Source organism: Schistocerca gregaria, chromosome X, assembly GCF_023897955.1.
Source record: "Schistocerca gregaria isolate iqSchGreg1 chromosome X, iqSchGreg1.2, whole genome shotgun sequence".
Classification (NCBI taxonomy): domain Eukaryota; kingdom Metazoa; phylum Arthropoda; class Insecta; order Orthoptera; family Acrididae; genus Schistocerca; species Schistocerca gregaria.
Window position 1 is genome coordinate 621394044 of NC_064931.1, and position 20807 is coordinate 621414850.

Sequence of the window (20807 nt, forward strand, 5' to 3'; positions counted from 1 at the left end):
TACGTAGGAGGGAGCAATATACTGCTTGACTCTTCGGTGAAGGTATGTTCTCGAAACTTTAACTAAAGCCCGTACCGGGCTACTGAGCGTCTCTCCTGCAGAGTCTTCCACTGGAGTTTATCTATCATCTCCGTAACGCTTTCGCGATTACTAAATGATCCTGTAATGAAGCGCGATGCTCTCCGTTGGATCTTCTCTATCTCTTCTATCAACCCTATCTGGTGCGGATCCCACACTGCTGAGCACTATTCAAGCAGTGGGCGAACAAGCGTACTGTAACCTACTTCCTTTGTTGTCGGATTGCATTTTCTTAGGATTCTTCCAATGAATCTCAGTCTGGATCCTGCTTTACCGACGATCAACTTTATATGATCATTCCATTTTAAATCACTCCTAATGCGTACTCCCAGATAATTTATGGAATTAACTGCTTCCAGTTGCTGACCTGCTATTTTGTAGCTAAATGATAAGGGACCTATCTTTCTACGTATTCGCAGCACATTGCACTTGTCTACATTGAGATTCAATTGCCATTCCCTGCACCATGCGTCAATTCGCTACAGGTCCTCATGCACTTCAGTACAATTTTCCATTGTTACAACCTCTCGATACACCACAGCATCATCGGCAAAAAGCCTCAGTGAACTTCCGATGTCATCCACCAGGTCTCTTGTAGTCACATGAGAGATGTTTAACCATCTGGCTGTGGATGCGATCAGGCTCAGGAGATGTGTCGGGGCAATGTGCAATGGCTCTGAGGAGCTGCCACTCCGTAAATGGGGCATTATAGGATTCACTGCAGCGTGTAATGAATGAGCGGACATTCCCTTCCAGCAGCCATTAGAGTGTGCGAAAGGCTTGGGGGTAATTCTCCGACGCAGAGGCTTGAGCAAAGTGCTCGGCAATCGCATTTGAGTCAGTACATAACTAGCCATTTATGGTAACAGCGAGGACAACTGATGGGGCCTGGTAAGACATTTGATCTTTGCCCAGACTTGTGACTGTGATGTGTGGCGCCCAATGGTGGAGACATATCTCTGCCAACACTCCTCCTTCCATTGCTTGATAAGGTAGCAAACACGGGCACAGAGCTGTTTAAAGGCTATGAGGTGCTCCAGGGAATGGTGCCACTTAAGCCGCTCTAGAGCTCGCCGACGCTCCTTAATTGCTTCAGCGACTTCCAGCGACCAGCAAGGGAATGCCTTATGCCTTAGGCACCCTAAAGAATGAGGAATCACGTATATGGCCACAGAAACAATTGTGCTAGTCAGCTGCTCAACCATCATATTGATGTTACCGTGTGGGGGAGATTCAGCGGTGACAGCAGAGGTGAAATTTCCCCAGTCTAGCTTGTTGAAAGCCTGTCTGGGCAGTAGACCGTATGCCTGACGTTGGGGCAGTGACAGGAAGATGGGGACGTGGTCACTACCACACAGGTCGTCGCGAGCTCTCCAGTGGATAGATGGGAGAAGTCCTGGGCTGCAAATTGATAAATCAATGGCTGATTAACTACCATGAGCCACATTGAAATGTGTGACGGCCCCAGTATTTAAAGAGGCACGGCCAGTAAGCATGGTACCACTCCACAAGGGTTCAAATGGCTCTGATCACTATGGGACTTAAAATCTGAGATTATCAGTCCCCTAGAACTTAGACCTACTTAAACCTAACTAACCTAAGGACATCACACGCATCCATCCCTGAGACAGGATTCGAACCTGCGACCGTAGCAGTCGCGCGGATCCCGACTGAAGCGCCTATAACTGCTCAGTCACACTGGACGGCCCCACAAGGGGTTATGGGCATTAAAATCTCCCAGAAGTAGGAAATGTTTAGGGAGTTGATCAATCAGTGCAGCTAATTTATTCAGAGGTACTGCACCATCTGGAGGAAGATATACACTGCAGACAGTTATTTCCTATGTCATCCTTCTTCTGACAGCCACAGCTTCAAGAGGGGTTTGAAGGGGCACATGTTCACTACAGACCGAGTTTAGGACATAAACGCAAACTCCACCTGACACACTGTTATAGTCGCTACGGTTCATGTAATACCCTTTATAGCTGTGGAGGGCTAGGTTCCGCATTGCTGGGAACCAGGTTTCCTTGAGGGCAATGCAGATAGCATGTGTAAAACTTAACAGTTGCTGTAGCTCAGCCAGGCAGTGGAAAAAACCGCCGCAATTCCACTGCAGGATGACATTGTGAGACTGGGAAGGCATGGAACATTCAATGAGGCAGTTTACGCTTCAAAGTCACCTGCTGCCACTGATTTATTGCCTGAGCACTCTATATCCACTGTGTCTGAGGGGCTGGTGAGATCTAGGTCCTCAGGGGACGCCAAAATCTCCATCACACCCTCAGCCGCAGAACTTCTAGGTTTCCCAAGCTGGGAGGACTTCACTGTCTCAGTTTCCAAGACTGAGGATGAGCGTGAAGCCCTATGACCAGCTGCTTTTGGGCTCTTCAGCCACTGGCGGGTGTCATCTTTTTGACTAGAAGAAACCTGGGAAGGGAGTGACCCAAGGGACCCCTTCCTTGTGAGAGAAGCCGAAGAAGACTTCCACTTCTCCGGCTCAGAAGTGGGGACGGATGTCCCCGATGGTTGGGGGTGAGGGGGTTGCTCCTGAAGTAGGTGGTGCAGAATCAACAGGGAGGTAAATAGCCCCCACCATCAAGGGGGCAGGTGTAGTCTTCCGGCTCTGAGAGGTGACCTGGGTTGGCGGAGCTGATGGTGCCAGAACTGTTGTAGCGGCAGCGTAAGACGATGTCATACGCACAGGATGCAGGCATTCAGATTTTCTCTTAGTCTCAGTGTAGGTCAGTCGGTCCTGGGTCTTGTACTCCATGATTTTCCTTTCTTTCTGGAGAATACTACAGTCAGGCGAGCAATGCGAATGGTTGACACAGATGGAAGGCAGGGCACATGGAGTATTGGGATGTGATAGGCGTCCGCAATCTCAGCATGTGAGACTGGAAGCACAATGGGAAGACAAATAGCCGAACTTCCAGCACTTAAAGCACTGAATCGGGTGAGGGGTATAGGGCTTTACATTACACCAGCAGACCATCACCTTGATCTTCTCGGACAATTTATCACCCTCAAAGGCCAAGATGAAGGCACCGGTGGCAAACCTGATTATCCTTCAGACCCGGTGGACATGCAGGACGAAATACCTCGCCGCTCTAAATCGGCACGCAGCTCATCATCGGATTGAAAAAGAAGGAGATACCCTGGACAATATTTAAGCTCTTATTGGGCATGATGGTTACAGAAACATCCCCCAGCTTGTCACAAGCAAGTAACTCCTGTGACTGGGCGAAGGATGCTGTTTTGATCAAGAATGACCCAGATCCCATTTTGGACAAGCCCTCCACCTCCCCGAACTTGTCCTCTAAATGCTCAACAACAAACTGAGGCTTCATCGTCATGGATGTCTCTAGAGGAAAGGAGGCATTTTTTTCGTGAATCGCTACTGAGGAAATCTAGAGACCCAGCATTTGAGGCTGACTGCAGTACAATTTTTCTGCCGCCAACTTATATTTCACAGAAAGACCACAAAGATAAGATAAGATAAGAGAGATTAGGGCTCATACAGAGGCATATAGGCAGTCATTTTTCCCTCATTCTGCGGAGTATGTATGTAGATGTAGGGATGTAGATGAAAGATTCCCCATCAGCGCTCGGACATACAAGGTACCAGCACGAATAAGATCTGCTGCCATCCTTAGCCTGACGTTCCTCCCATGGTGTGGCCAAGGAGGGGAATGATTTGTGGTCGTACTTCTGTGCGTTGAATTGAGCTCGTGACCGCTTAGAGACTGCCGGTGTTTCACCACCGGCAAGAGATGATGGACTATGCTTCATCGCATGTCATCCACCCTGATGCCACCCACTCTAACCAGTGGCCCTCTCCACGGACACCACCCAGCCACAGCAAAGGCCACCTGGCACGACGGCCATTGCCGGGAATCCTGATTCCCCAAGGGGATGGGCATCTACCCCTTGCACACATTGGGAATTAACGGCGCAGGCATCAGCAGATCGATCCCTGTGCGGTCAGGGGGCTACAACCAACAGGATACATGGCGGCCCCACCACAACCGACTGGCTACCATGCAGGATATCAGGTGCAAAGGAGTCCACGGTCATTGTCGACACAGAAATAGTCATTGCATAGTGCATGGTGGAAAACGCATCCAGGAAAGTATCCTCATCCAAGAGATGGAGAATGGGTAGGACTGCAATGCGACGATGAGAAAGTGGACTGAAGATTTCAATGCACAATGGACACGATGCACATTGTAAGGCGCCCTTCCCCAATTGGCTCTCTCTTCGGGGAAAATTTTGAAGAATAGATGTCAAACCCTACAGGGGACCATCACATAAAGGCCAAAATGTGTGAAACTCTTTTTAGGCACCTCGTACGATAGGCAGGAATACCTTGGGCCTATTCTAACCCCCGGACCCACAGGGGGAGGTGTATGTGTGTGTGTGAGTGATTCAGTATGTATCAGAGTCTGGCTGAGGTAACACAAATAAAACAAAAAATAAGAAAAAAACATGCATAATGTGCATGTCAAGCTTGTGTTACAGCACTCCTCTTGTGAAGCTGAGTATTCACTGTGATGCATTTTTGAGACTTGTTGCCGCAATTCTTCATCGTGAATTGATTTTGGCCGACTTCTTTGCCACGTCACACAAGGAATTTTGTCCAAATCTAGGTTTGATTCAAGAAAAGCAGAACGCCGAAAGTTGAGTTATCTCTGTGCTTCTGCAAAACTTTCCTTTCATTATATAAACAAAATAAAGGTGCAGCCAATGCTGCATTTTACTTTATGCATAAATAAATACCACAGGTTTTGGATTCACATGTTTTTTCGTTGTGCACATGTTCCGAAACATCTACATTCAACTGAATGTCACTCAAGTGACTTGCATGTCCCTTATTGGTTATCCACCAGGAAAAGGGGAGATACAGTGTAACATGGAATCCAGGCTACATTTCATTTCTGGCGAATCTCCACAGGAATGAGAGGTGAATGCTAGATTATGAGACAGAGTGAAAAAAGTGACTTAGCCAGGATTCAATCCTACAATCTTTCAGCTGGTAGTCAAATGCTCAGCACTAGACAATCACACCAAATTAGGATTTAGCCAAGCTTTCCACTCTCTCAAGACACTGCTGCTCTCTCGAGTTATGGCGGCTGTTTTCTGTGTGGAAATTGTATCATTTTCACAACTTAACTTTAATACATCATAATTCAGTCAGTTTGTTTGAAATTTTATAAATTATAAACAAACACCTTGCTCATGAACCAGTGTATCTGTATCTATTACCCAAAACCAGATCAAAATCCCTATAGCAGTTCCTATACACTTTTATTACAGTGTGTTCACTCTGTTCTGTCAGTTTATAGTACAGCAGGTAACAAATGCAGAACTGTTCCCTTACAGGTACTGTTCAAATTGTCTACCACCACGATCACAGCAGAGTGTACAGTGACACACCATAGGCTGAATTACATCCTCAAGGATTCCATGAGTTTGGCATAATACTTCTTTGGCTGCAATGAACCTAGCAATCAGGTGTGTGCAAGAACCAACTGGCGTCTTGTGAACTAAGTCCTTCACATGCCTTCTGAAGTAGGGGTCATTCCACATCAAATCAAAAAGGTCATGTCGCCCATCATCACAGATTTCCATGAAATTTTGCACATTTGCTTATAGTTATAACGTAAGAACTTGTACAAAATCTCTTTGCTCTCAGACTAAAACTTTTTTTTCCTTTTTTATATCGAATTTTAAATGTAGTGATAATCAGCTAAATGGGTTCTGCACGAATTTCAATGCAAAATGGTACCTACCTACATAAATGCCCATAACTCAGGTGTTTATGAAGCTTTTGATTAGAATTTTTTTTAAGTTAAGAGACACACACACTTAACAGACATGTAATTATTTAAGCTGTAAAGTTACCAAAAACATACAAAAAATTCAGTGTGTGTCATTTTCCAATTTTCGGAAAAAGTACAGACACATTGAAAAATGCTTATATCGCATTTCTCCAACCTGGTGGCAGCTTACAACTGGTCTTAAATAATTTCCAAGACAGTAGACATTGTAATTAAAAAAAAAAAATAATGGGTTTTCTACGACTGGACACACACACAAATCTGAAATCACAGTACTTTGTGTTGCGATGAAAAAAATGATAATTCTAAATAAGACCATCCATCCCTGACACCCACTGCTTCAGATTTTCATGAAACTTTTTCTACTTGTTACTTTCTGCATGGCAATAGTCTATGCAAAATTTCTCCACATACTTCATGTTGTTTGAGGGGGAAAAAATGGAATTTTTTTTTTTTTTTTGAAAATGTAAATGCTGCAGCTGAAGTTTGTCATTTCGATTGCGTTACTTCAGACAATAACAACAGAAAGTATCTTATTTTCAACACATCACTATCATGTTGCCCCAGATGTCACAGAAGGAATGGATCTTTATTACGGGAATATAGAAAATCAACTTGAGCTGTTCTGTTTCAAACAGTGATTTTTAAATATGTAAAACTCTTTCTGACAGCTGATACAAGATTTATTTTTATCGAAACTTTTTTTAAGAAAAAATAATAAGAAGCACCTCCCGGAGTTTTGATAGGTATTGGATATTCATTTAACATACATCACATCATTGTTCAGAAGATCATTCAAATCACATTATGCAAACTGACAACCTATAGTAAGGCTGCCTCATGAAAGTACAGTGCAAAAAGTTATAAAGTTTAATTGAAACATTTTCATTACATGGATTAACTTTATTTGGGGTGTCAAATTAGCATCTTTAAAGAACAATTATTCTAGTGAGACTAATGTTAATTTAAAATGTAAATGTTCAGCAGTGAAGATCCCTGAAACTATCAATGAAACTTTTTAAGAGCATCTCTGTTTTTAATCCACTGTGACATATTACTTTCTGTTAAAGTCATATCTTTTTCACTAAAGTAACACATTCTGCCAATGATGTTTATTTAGGTACACCAACAGCACATAAAATGTTTTCTCAAAGGCACAAAACAAGAGTCTTCCTTCTCAGTCCAAAAGAATGACACTGCTGGTCCAGGTGGGTAGAGAAAAAGTAGTTCAATGTCTCTTTCTTCATCACAGACATTTCTGGTGAAGGCAAAGTAGCGCGTGTCATCATATACAGCTGTTACAAAAGAATTTTGTTGAGGACGAGTGCATGCCCAATGTGAGGCATTTTCATTGAAGGAAAAAAATCAGGAAGGCTATTCAGAAGACATTACTCTTCTAATCTCTAAAGGATCACGAGAAAGTGGTTTTAATGGTGAAAATTCCTGGTACCACATATTGTGCGGGTTGTTGAAAATCTCTTCTCAAGGTTCTTGTGTAGGAAATCTATATTGACTTTCTCTAAGAAGTGAAACAAAATTGTCAATATTAGCTTTGCAGAAATCATAAACCACCAGATGCATTTGTTATTTGTGCATCATCCACTAGTTGAAGACTAGCTTTTCTCAATATATGTTTTATAGTTCCACCCAAACCATCACACACAGATTTGCCATGGCTTATAGCTAAAAAGGAATGCTCAGCATCAATAGAAAAATAGTTTCTGTGTTCACACAAATTTTTAAAGCATTTTCTATTCTTATATTGAGCAACACATCCATTAGTGAAACAATGCACTTTCTTCACTAGTGGATAATGCTCTGCCAGCCAATCAACCATTTCTTTCTGGACAACATTTACAAATCCTACATCATGTTCCGTATCATCAATTATAAAGCAATGGTTCACTATAACCAATTTACTTTCTTCATTTACCACATAAACACACATGGGATGGACTGTACAGCTGCTTCTTGTCCAGTGGTAACTTTGAATTTCTCTGAATTACAAAACTGTAGTTTTCAGCAAAGTTTATTTAAAGAATAACTTTTTCTGTGGTTAGATTTTCTTTCAGTTTTTTCAATGCTTTTGACTGACACTTAGATATAAATGAGTGTGGTTTAAGTGCCTATAATTTTGTCACCAAGAAGTCTATGTATTCACCAATGGTCGCATACTGCTTTATCAGTTCTGCCCATGGATCTGTGTTTATCCATCGGATGAATTCAATTTCATCATCAGCATATTTGTAAGCTAATTTCTGTTTTAATAATTCTGACGGTTTGTCATCACTGGGGCAATTACCACAGTGAGTAAGTATGCAGTCGTAGTTTTCAGAGTCACATTCAAGAAATTTTATAAGTTCTTTGTATGTTTCTTCACTGTGTTCTGCAACCAAAAGTAGTTTCACATTTTGGTGAATACCATCCATGCGCGCACACACACACTGAATGAGTGATGGCAGCACCAGCTAGAATACACCACTTCGGTCTTAGTGAACAAAATTTAGAAAGACCAATGTTAATGTTTGGATTCTCCCATTTACAACAGGAGTACATTTCTCTTAAAGTTGCAAAGGATGTGTCTTTTTCCCATATACACATTCTTCTGAATGCTAACTTTGTCTTTTGCTCCTGCTAACATTCGAGTATATTCTCTACGGTCAGAATCTTCAATACTGCAATCTAATGTCCGGCACTCTTTTCTTTCCAAAAGATCCTTCACTTTTTCTAGATTCATTTTTCCATATGAAGCCTTGCTGTGATATGGAATGGAGTGCAGTTCTCAGGGAGAGCACCTAAAATCATGTTTAAGTTTTATTTGTATCCTCAATACTTTGACTTTTTAGTACTGATTTGTGAAATTTCACCTCCACCCATCACTTTCGTTTTTCTTACTGATGTCAGTTTTCTGTTCAAAAATCTTATGACATGTTGTGCACAGTTTTTGGCCTGGTTTTACATAAATTCTTTTAACACTTAATATAAATGACAAGCAAACTGACCTCAGATATTTTTTAACTGTTTGTCTGTTTTTTTTTTAAGGATCACAGTTGTAGTATAAGACCAGAAAGATATTGCAGAAATTCCTATGTTAGAAGTATATGCAAATATGCAAAGTTTTGTGAAAATCTAAAATACAGAGTTACAAATCCTTGAATTATTGCCTGTTTTGACATGTAATGACCCGTAGTTCATTGGTGTACTGTTTTGTGACTGAGCTGGATATAGAACAGGATCACTGCAATCAATCCATTGTCATCCAAACTGTATTTCAGTGTGGTTCGTAACATCAGTTGCCAAGTGCAGTGGAGCACCATTATGTTGAAACTACATAAGCTGATGGATTCTCAGTGGCACATCATATAGGAACTGTTGGAGGAGATTTTGAAGGGACATTTTATACATGTCTCTGTTCAACCTATCAGGAAGTAGGTAAAGACCAATCACAAAATTGTTGACAACATGAGCCCATACATTCACAGCAAGTGTCTGCCAAATAAGGATTGACACACCAGTGCGTGTGGATTTTTGTCATCCCATACATGGGTACTCCCACTTTTGTCCTCTCTTGAAGACATGGCCTAAGCTATAAGCAATATGAAGGCAGGAAAATTGGGGTTTTCTGCTGCAGGAACCAATATACAAATGTCCTAAAAATGGGTAGTCTTATGGCTGCAATGATTGCACCTTTTGTGGATAATACAGGTACAATTGCTGTTCATTTAAGACTCAAAACAGTAGATTGGTTGTGTTCATAGCTTGTGCAATGTGCCAACTGTATGTAACACATTTGCTCCATATCAGGTGTTCTGGCATGCCTTACACAGTCAGTATCTCAAGTTCTAACACAAAAGGATCCAGTTTCTCATAGACACCTATGTACAATTGCAAAAGTATAGTGATGTGGTTGCCATTGGAGTGGGAATAGCTCAGAAAAGTGTCTTTGTAAAGTCCTTCCAATGCATTCAGTGAATCCACACACAAAGTGCATATTGGTAACTCTTCATCAATAAACCTAACCATATTACTGCTGTCAATCTCTGTTAACGCACAACTAATGCTGTCGGAAAATACAACCCTAGGGAGAATCGAGCAGTACTGAATGCAAACTTGAGGGCGATGAAGTGACGAGGGCACCCTGTCATCAACAGCAAATACCGTGACCACACGGAAACAAGAGACACAACATATATCATCAATATTTGGACTGTTGTGTACTATCACAAGTGCAATACGGATTCAAAAGTAATTGGGATAAGGAACGAAATGAAATGCAATAACTCGGCAAAGAGCTGCCAGAGACTGTTGGTCCCCTGTATCAAAATACTCAGTAGGTACCCCTGAACAACCTCTGAAAGTCATGGTTCAGTTAATGTTTAAGGCTACATTTATTTCGAAAATCTGCAAATTAGGCATGTATTACAAAATGATAAACTGCCCCCATTTAATTATATCATACTGGTACACAGTGTTTCAACAACACATTCATTAGGTTGTGGCTTGTCAATACTAAGGTCTCCCAGGTCCCCTGACTTGAACTCACTGGCTTTTTGTGTGTGTGTGTGTGTGTGTGTGTGTGTGTGTGTGTGTGTGTGTGTGTGTGTGTGTTGAAAAGGGGGGGGGGGGGAATATTTAAAAGCTTTGCTGTACCCCAGCCCTGTAGATTGCAGACAGTGTTGATAAACTCCAGAAACGTATTTTGGATGTCTATCAGTGTATTTGGTACATGCCTGAGATTTTTGAATGTATATGGTTATCGTGCATATCTGCAGGCTGGAACCTTGTGGCTCTTGTTATAGGGTGTGCATGATCTCAGTCATAATAAGTTGCAATGGAAAAACCATTGGGTTCTGCACCAATGTTTATTAGGTTATTAGCTTTCTCACTGCTTTCTACTCACCTCTCATTTGTACATAAAAAAGTCAAACACAATGACATAACAGCAGCCTATCAGCAGTCATACCCCTTGACAAGTACTTGGTCTAAGCTCACTGCATACAAACGGAAGCTGAAGAACATATTATTGGATATTCTAAGATAAACATGCATTAAAAGACCTTGCATCAAATACTCACCTAGTGTGTGTAGCACATCTAAGAATTCGTTGAGGATTTTTAGTGGATCAGATTTCGGGTCAGGAATATCCTTCAGCTCCTCAAAAAATTCATCATCATACACTTCTAATGGATCGTATCGATGATCCTGAATAAAGTTTAACACATCAGTGACGATATCCTCTAAAGTGTTATCTAATTCACCTGGTTGATGAGGTGCACATTCCAGAACAAATTCTTTTGGTTTTGTGCTATACCTGCAGACAATTAATAAAAACATAAATGAAATAAATTAACCAAGATTAGGTAAACTGTTTGAGGTCTTCAACACACCAACTTACCAGCTCACTACTATAAACTTCTCAGACATTTGAAAAAGAAATAAAATCTTTAAAACAGGAACATTTATACATAAAATGTTCTAAAAAGAAATAAAATATCAGTCAAAGAAAGAAAGTGAAAGCTGCTACTTACCAAACAGAATTACATGTAATCACAATCATAAGATACTCAAATATTATGTTTTCAGACCAGAAGTTTCTTAATCTAACAAAAGAAAGGAAATGGCATGAGAAATAATATTATTATGTGGAAATCCAGCAATTATGTAGGAGAGTCACTCGAACATAAGAAATCATATTATGTTACGAAAATTAACAATGACATGTGAACAACATATGGAATCTCCATAGGAAAGGGAAGGGTAAACTGGCTGGGATGATAGCAAAATCTTTAGGGGGGAGGGGGCACTGAAACTCATGGGAGAACTTTTTTAGGCTAAGATCAGTATCCAATCATCCTACATTGATTGAAATTAAGCTTAATGAAAAGTTCAGACAGGCAGGTACTAATGATGTGAAAATATCACAAGATTGTCATAACAGTACAGTGAAAAATAATGTTAATATATTGCATCAAAATATCAGGGGATTGAAAAATAAAGTAGGTGAGCTTCTTGTTTGTATAGAAGATTTAGAAACTGAGTGTGGAATAGATGTACTAGGCCTGTCTGAACATCACACAGTCACAGGTATGGAAATGGTATATGTAGGTGGATATAAGCTTTCAGCACATATAAGTAGATACACTATGGAGAGAGGGGGAGTTGCCATATATGTTAAAATCAGTCATATTGTGAAAAATTTGGAAACTCAAAAATTTTGCATACAGCAACACACAGAAGGATGTGCATGTGAGCTTAAACAGAATAAAGGCACTTTTATAATTATAGCCATGTATAGTTCCCCATTGAGAAATTTTCAACTATTTTTGAAGAACTTTGAGTCTTTGTTATGCTACCTATCAGTCAAAGGAATTTGTGGGGATTTCAACATAGATTTTCTGAAGGGTCAGACAGAAACCTTGACCTTGAAGTATTACTTGGTTCTTTCAATTTGACATCAGTTATTGATTTTCCTACTCGAGTGGTACAGGAAAGCAGCACACTGTTAGATAACATTTTCATAGACCAAGACAAATTCAATCAAATAAAAACTTTTCCTGTTAAGGATGGTCTGTCCGATCACGATGCACAGCTAGTTACAGTACATGATATAGCTCCAAACAGTAATGCAAAACAGTCCTCCAAAATAGTGTGTTCCATTAACAATCTAACACTTCAAAATTTTAGAGAAATCTTGCAACAGTTAGACTGGATGAGGTGTACAGGGAACATGATGCTAATTTAAAATTTAACCTATTTCATGGTGCCTTTGTGAGTATATTTGAAAACAGTTTCCCTAAGAAAACAGTGAAATACAATTGCAAGAAACCATGTAAAAAGCCATGGCTCACTCAAGGTTGGGTTGGGTTATTTGGAGAAGGAGACCAAACAGCGAGGTCATCGGTCTCATCGGCTTAGGGAAGGATGGGGAAGGAAGTCGTCTGTGCCCTTTCAAGGGAACCATCCCAACATTTGCCTGGAGCGATTTGGGGAAATCATGGAAAACCTAAATCAGGATGGCCGGACACGGGATTGAACAGTCATTCTCTCAAATGCGAGTCCAGTGTCAAACCACTGCACCACCTCACTCGGTGGCTCACTAAAGGCATAAAAATATCTTGTAAACAGAAAAGGGAAATGTATCTCATAGCTAGGAGTAGTAATGATCCTGAAACAATGAAACATTATAAAAACTACTGCACTATATTAAGAAAAGTTATTACAAAGTCCAGAAGTATGTGCCTTATGTCTGAGATTAGCACATCTGATAATAAAATTAAAACAATTTGGAACATTGTGAAAAGGGAAACAGAGCAACTGAGAGCACAGGAAGACTGTATTTCTAACAAACACAATGAAAAGTTTGTTAACAAGAAGTCAGAAATAGAAAACATTTTTACTAATCATTTTTTGAAGTGTTGTAGAGAATGTAGGTTCCAGCTATTCATTATAAAATGCAAGGCAGTATATGGAAGGGGCAGTACCTACGCAATTTGAAAAAAATTGAAATTCAACCAACCTTTCCTACTGAAATTAGGAAAATGATAAATTCACTCAAAAGTAAAAGCTCACATGGAATTGATGGCATTTCCAACAGAGAACTAAAAGCTTGTTCCCCACAAATAAGTAGGATTCTCAGCCACATATGTAGTAGCTCACTGAAACAGGGAATTTTTCCAGATAAACTAAAATATGATATTGTTAAACCATTGCATAAAAAATGGGATAGATCTGTTGCTAACAAATTCTTGAAAAAGTAATGTATTCAAGAGTAGCATCACATATTTGTATAAATGAAGTACTAACATAATGTCAATTAGGTTTTCAGAAAGGCCTTTCACCATAAAATGCTATATATGCTCTCACTGATCAAATATTAAATGCAATGAATAACCGAACATCATCCTTTCTGATATTTTGTGATCTCTCAAAGGCTTTTGATTGAGTGAATCATGAAATTCTTCTAGATAAGCTTAAGTATTGTGGTATGAGTGTGACAGTGCACAAATGGTTTAATTCATACTGAACTGGAAGAATGCAGAAGGTTGAAATTAACAGTACAGATAGTCTACAAAAACCAGCAGAGTTCTCTAACTGGGGAGGTATCAAGAATGGTGTCCCATATTAATGACTTGCCACTCTATATTCATGAAGATGCAAATTTAGTTCTTTTTGCTGGTGATACAAGAATAGTGATCACACCCAAGAAGCAAGAATCACCTGAGGAAATTGTGAATAATGTCTTTCATAAAATTATTACGTGGTTCTCTGCAAATGGACTCTCACTAAATTTTGAGAGAACATAGTTTATAAAATTCTGCACAGTAAATGGCATAACACCACTGATAAATATAGACTATGAACGGAAGTCTGTCGTTAAGGTAGAATACTCAAAATTTCTGGGTGTGTGCATTGATGAGAAATTGAATTGGAAGAAACACATCAATGATCTACTGAAACGGTTAGGTTCAGCTACTTATGCTATTAGGGTTATTGCAAATTTTGGTGATAAACATATCAGTAAATTAGCCTACTATGCCTATTTTCATCCACTGCTTTCATATGGCATCATATTTTGGGGCAATTCGTCATTAGGAGAGAAAGTATTCATTGCACAAAAGTGTGTAATCAAAATAATAGCTGGAGCCCACCCAAGATCACCTTGCAAACATTTATTTAAGGAACTTGGGATTTTCACAATACCTTTGCAATACATGTATTCACTTGTGAAATTTGTCATTAATAACCAATCCCAATTCAAAAATAACAGCGAAGTGCTTAGCTACAACATTAAAAGAAAGGATGATCTTCATTATTCTGGATTAAATCTCATTTTGGCACAGAAAGGGGTGAATTATGCTGCCACAAAAATCTTTGGTCACTTGCCGAATAGTGTTAAAAGTCTGACAGATAGCAAACCAACATTTAAAACCAAATTAAAAGAATTTCTGAATGACAACTCCTTTTACTTATTAGATGAACTCTTAGATAATAAGTAGTAACTGTACAAAAAAATGTATAATTTATTATTTTGTGTAAAGAAAACTTATGTTAAAGTGACACATTCCACATCATTACGAAATGTCGTATTCATGATCTATGGAACAAGGATTTATGTATGTATGTATTACTCTTTATAACAAATGTCACTGAAACTCCAAAACTGTTTGTATGGAGGTTTTAACCTCACTCTTTCCAAATGATAATCATGTGCCTTGAATGCTGTGCCAAATTATTAGGATGCACAATTTGGATTTTCTTTCTACACCTTCATTTGTGGGAACAGCTGTACTTGAAATTAAAGACTAATTTTACTGAACATTCCTACATTGTCATTAGGTTGACATATCTTGGGGGAAACAAAATTGTTTTCATGAAGTAAACACTGCATTACCTTAGTACTGAAACAATGTCACTTGCTGTTTCTGCTGTGCTGAGAAGTGCAGCTTCTAATCTCTGCATTTCACCTTCCAAGCGACCAGGATCTGCTGTACTGTTGAAGATTGGTGCTGTAAGTCCCAGAATTCGAGGCCTTTTAGGAGACAGTGACACATACTGCATGACCTGAGGCAGAAAATATCAAATTAAATACATACTCAAGTAATCCACACAAAAAAGGGCTTGACAAAAACAAGAAGTAGGAAAGACATTGTGCAGGATGTGACAGGCCTAATATTCGATTAATAACAAATACTGGACAGATGGCATGAGTTTCTGCTATTATAAAAATATATAATACTATAAACTAGCAGGTATTTTAAAAGAGAGAAAACTAATTAGACTGCCTGTCAAAAAAGGTGAAGCATCCAAAAAAGAAGAGGAAAAAGATGTAAGTTTCCTGGTTAAAGGAGTACACAATGTTATTTCAGTGATAACAAAATTGAGTCAAATTTACAACACAAGAGGATGCAGGGTGTCTGTGGCATACTTTTGTGCCATCAGAATTCCCTCAATCACTACCAGCCAGGACCTGAAGTCATACCTGATGGTTTCCCACACACGACAGCAGGAGTAACATCGCAGTGCACCTCCGAACCGTCAGAAGACTGGGCTCCCTCGCCAGGTTTTTGTCATACTTGTGAACAATGGTCACCCAGGGTAGTGCATAACAGCAATTTACCGCTGAACACAATAAGACACCACACATCAGCAGTCAACGCTTTCTGGTCATGGCAGCACTCCAAATGCATGAATTAAGAGATGTGATGTTAATGGCAGCCTAGGTAGGCGATAGTAATTTGCTAGTATGGCTGCTTGTAGTCTCTGACCAATGGTGTGGGGAGAGAGAGAATGTTGCACAAAATTCATTACTTGTTCTCAGATGGAAGATATGAATGTAATGTACTTGGTGCATAATAATGATTCTTCCTTGTGAAGGTCAGACATGGTGGACTGGAAAATTAACGAGTATGTCTGCCCTCACATTCCCATTCAGTCCAACACAAGACCGAATATGTGTCATCTCTTCGCAATGATCAATATATATCTGATGCTGTTCACAGCCCTTATATACCCTACCAGGCCTGGTAGCAATAATAAATTCGAACAACACTAATGAAGTAATCATTCACATACTTTCCAGGCAGTGTACTTATTGAAATGCTTCTTGGAACAAATAAATAATTTACTGGTTTTCAGTAAGATAAACAAGGTCATAGCAACTGTCAGTTAACATACAGCACTAAAAGAATACTGGGATATCATCAACATTTATGACTGAGCTGCCTGGCCAGGTTCGCATATCAGCATGCCGCTTCTGAGATTCAGCTTATGCGTAGGCCTGGACAGGATCCGGCCACAGATTAACAATGATGGCCAGTGTGCTCGTCAGCCTAGATGTGGTTTATAGATGGTTCCCCACACCCAACTAGGTGAATATCAGGTTGGTACCCATGACCCACCTAAGTTACACAATTTGGGAACATAGTGAAAACCTTTTCACACTTCGACCGGAGTTAACACTAGGTGCAGACAGATGGGGTACACAAATTCCATCCTTGGAGGAGAAGAGGGAGACGTGACAACAACCAGCAAGGGCAGTCGGCCACCCTCTATCACTGACACTGCCAAAACCAGATTAACATGTGAACCCCCCTGAAAATACAGGATGAAGCCAGGACAGGAAAAAGAAAGTCAACATTAGCTACACTACATTACAATAATAAAAACAGATCACAAAAATATTCATGTACTTCACACCAGGTATATTATTCAACAGTTAAATTTGTCGGCTCACCATGAAAATAAAACAAACATGCCAACCACTTTTTAATGGTACAGGATATATACAGGGAAAAAAATAGACATACTTCACTGAACAAGCGACATTATTAAGCTGATGTAACATATAATTGAACAGTTTGCAAAGGATTACATTAACAGTGATTGTTCTTTCTTTTAGTGTTCAACCCTGAGGTTGGTTTGCAGCAGAGCGCCATTCCTCTCTTCTGTCTGCCTTCCTCTTCATTTCCACGTGTGTGTTACATCCAACGTCACTCATGATTTGTTGCATGTATGATATCCTTGGTCACCCCTGCCGATTCCTTCCCTCAATAGCTCCTTCTGCTATTGTTCCAATGATGTTGTTGTGTCAGAGGTTATGCCCTACAAGTTTGTCTCTTCTTGTTTTGGTGTGCCTCCACAGAGATCTGATTTCCTGCACTCTTCTAAGCACCTCTTCATTTGTAACTTTGTCTCTCCAGCTGATCATCATCCTTCTATAGCACCACATCTCCAGGGCCTCTAGTCGTCTTCTCTCTTCTCTTCCAATTGTTCAAGTTTCACATCCGTATAGGGCCACTCTCCAAACGAAACCTTTCATGATACGTTTCCTTATTTTCAGACTGATGTTGTTGCTGGTGAGTAAGTTCCGTCTCCGACTAAATGCAATTTTGGCCTTTTGTATTCTGGTCGTGATTTCTTTCCGGCTTCTACCATCTCTTGTGATTTTGCTTCCGAGGTAAGTAAATACCACTTCCAGTTCCTCTCTTCCAATTCTCATTCTCAGAGGTTCATATTCTGCTCCTGTACTGTATACCATCACTTTAGTCTTTTTCTTGTTTATTCTCATTCCATACTGATTGCACAGAATTTTTTCCATTGTTCTGAGGACTTCCTCCAGATTTTCTTTTGTCTCTGTCACTATAGCAATATCATCTGCATAACGTAGAATGTCTATCTTCTGCCCATTAATTTTGATCCCCACCTCAGTAGTTTGGTCTATAGCTTGCTGGCTGTAAGCATTGAATATATGAGGAGAGAGAGCACGTCCTTGCCTTACCCCTTTTCTAATATTAGCTTCTTGTTCATGGTGACAGTTCCTAATCACTGCCACCTCATTCTTATAGAAACTGAGTATCACACAGATGTCTTTGTACTTTATTCCACTTTTCCTCAGCACTCTGAACATCTCTTGCCAGATAACATTACCGAATGCATTTTCCATCTACAAAGGCAATTTAAGTTGGTTTATTTTTCTGTAATTGCTTTCCGATAACTAGTCTCAGTGACAGAATCGCCTCTCTTGTTCCCAATACCCTGCTGAAACCAAACTCATCTTCACTCACCATATCCTCCACCTTCTCTTCAATTCTCTTCAGAACTATTTTGATGAGAATTTTTGATGCATGTGATATTAGGCTTAGAGTTCAGTAATGATCACATTTTGTAGCTGCTGCCTTCTTTGGTATAGGAACAATGATACATTTCTGGAAGTCTGTCGGTATCTCTCTCGTGTTGCAGATGGACCTAATAAGTTTAAGTAGCATCATTTTCATGCTGTCACCAGCATTCTTTATTAGTTCTGCAGGGATGTCATCAATACCCGTTGCTTTGTTGTCCCGTAGTTCTTTTAGAGCTCTGTCAAATTCTTCTTGCAGAATGTCATCTCTCTTGTCATCTTCGTCTACTTGCTCTTCTCTTCCTATTACTTTCTCCGAAAAATGTGTTCTGGCACACAACTCCTGTATGTATTCTTTCAATCTTTTCACCATGTCCTCACCAAACAGCATTTTCCCTTCTTTATTTTCTATTGTGCCTGAGAGTGTTGTTTTAAGTTTGTTAAGAAATAGATTTGCTGTTCTGTAGGCTAAATCAGTTCTTCCGTTTTGCATATTTTCTGCCACTTCTCTGCACATTCCTTCAAGAAAATTTTATTTTGCTTTCCTAACTTCTCTATTAACTAAATTCCTTAGTCTTCTGTATTCAGCTTTTCCTTGTTCATCAGTTGCATTTTTGTATAATCTCCTGTTTTCTATAAGCTCAATAATATCTGCTGTAATCCATTTCCTCTTTTTTTTGGGTTGAGTTCCTCCAACTATCTTTTCTGCTGCTTTGTATATACCAGATTTAATTTGATCCCAATCTTCATTTACTGAACCATGTTGAAAATTCTTAGCTAGGTTGTCTGTTTCATGAGCATAGTGCTTTGCCAGTCCTTCAGTTTTCAGTTTTTCTAGTTCCCATTTAAGTTTTACTGGCTACTTCTTCAAACGTTTGAATCTCAATGAACTTTTCATCAGGACCAGGTTATGATCACTGCCTATGTCTGCACGTGGATAGCTCTTGCATTCTTTTATCTGGTTCCTGAAATGTGCTTTCACTAGAATGTAATCTATCTGTTGTCTCCTCAGTGATTGTTAGGAAAACTTTGTCAGCTTTTTTTTTTACTTTTCCTATAAGCCTTTCTTGATAAGTCTCAATTGAAATTATAAATATGTTACTATGGTACCCATTTTCCTGCCATACTGAAAATTTTGCACTGTGGATTAAAGTTGACAACTCACAAATTCTCTAACCACACCCCTCTGTCAAAAAATTGGCATTACTCTGAGTCCTCACTCTCATTTAGTGTATTAATAAATTTTGTTGTGAAACTTTAATAGATCTTACCCTTCTCATTGGATGGTTCTGTAAAACATTGTGACATTCATCAAGCACAAGCACATTTATGTCCTCAATCCTAAGAATGCCATTACTGACGACATCATTGCAAACGTCACTTGTCATTACAAGCACCTGAAAACAAAATAACAGCACTCTTATTAATTTGCAATAAAATACTGATGCACATGGACATGCAGCACAAATGTGCATGCCACCCCAGTGCGCCCCCCCCCCCCCCCCCAGTCCCAACACACACAAATTCTTTGTTTACGAAAATTCAACATAAAACCAATTCTTCCAAAGTTTATAACAATTTATGAGTAGGCTGTCCATTTTCAACAGTGAAAAGATGTGTATCTGAATTCAAATAGTCATATTTCCCTTAAAAATGATCCACATAAGGTCCTCAAACTTCAACTACTGGCAAAATTTTCACAAAAAGTGTGTAATATGGTGATGGATCATCTGCAATTAAAATTGTATGAAATAGTTGATGTAAATTGCATTTTATGTGAATGACTGACTATGGGAAATCATAGTGCACGATTGAAGCCACCTAATGTTTGATGCAGAGTCATTGTTTGGACAATTTTCAAAAGAATTTGTAACAGAGTTAAGCTAGAACTATCCCATTGTTCCTGGAACCACCCACTTGTTCTAATGCTATTCCCAACAGTAATAGCTGTTTCTCTTTAATTGATCACATTTTACAAAGAGCACATACAATGCAAGTACACAAGAGAGTTAATTTTATATCCAGGTCTAATTTCAGCAGAAATAATTGTTCAAGAGGTAGTTCACTAATCAATAACAATAATACTGAGTAAAAATACATGGAAATAGTTCACATAAAGAAATTTTCATCATCTAAGATGTTTCATGAACAGGCAGAGATAGAATTTGGGATGAGCTAGTAAATACAGTGGAATATCATTAGAATCTGCCTCATTACTGTGTTTTCTGGCATATTATGTCCACTTTAGGAAGTCCCAGTCACACTTGCATTAAATG

At 39.5% G+C, this 20807-nt stretch overlaps 1 protein-coding gene across 3 annotated transcripts in view; it reads right to left on the reverse strand.

The window, feature by feature from the left end:
* LOC126299079 (endoribonuclease Dcr-1-like) overlaps positions 1-20807 on the reverse strand; it is a 262481-nt gene that overhangs the window by 179556 nt on the left and 62118 nt on the right. For all 3 annotated transcript variants that reach the window (XR_007552718.1, XM_049990749.1, XM_049990750.1), the window contains exons 5-7: positions 19803-19928; positions 15307-15476; positions 10991-11226 (exon numbers count right to left, since the gene is read on the reverse strand). Coding sequence is in view for 2 of the 3 variants with exons in the window: in XM_049990749.1 (XP_049846706.1) it covers positions 10991-11226; positions 15307-15476; positions 19803-19928 (532 nt within the window). In the remaining variant the exon portion in view is untranslated. The remainder of the gene's footprint in view (positions 1-10990; positions 11227-15306; positions 15477-19802; positions 19929-20807) is intronic.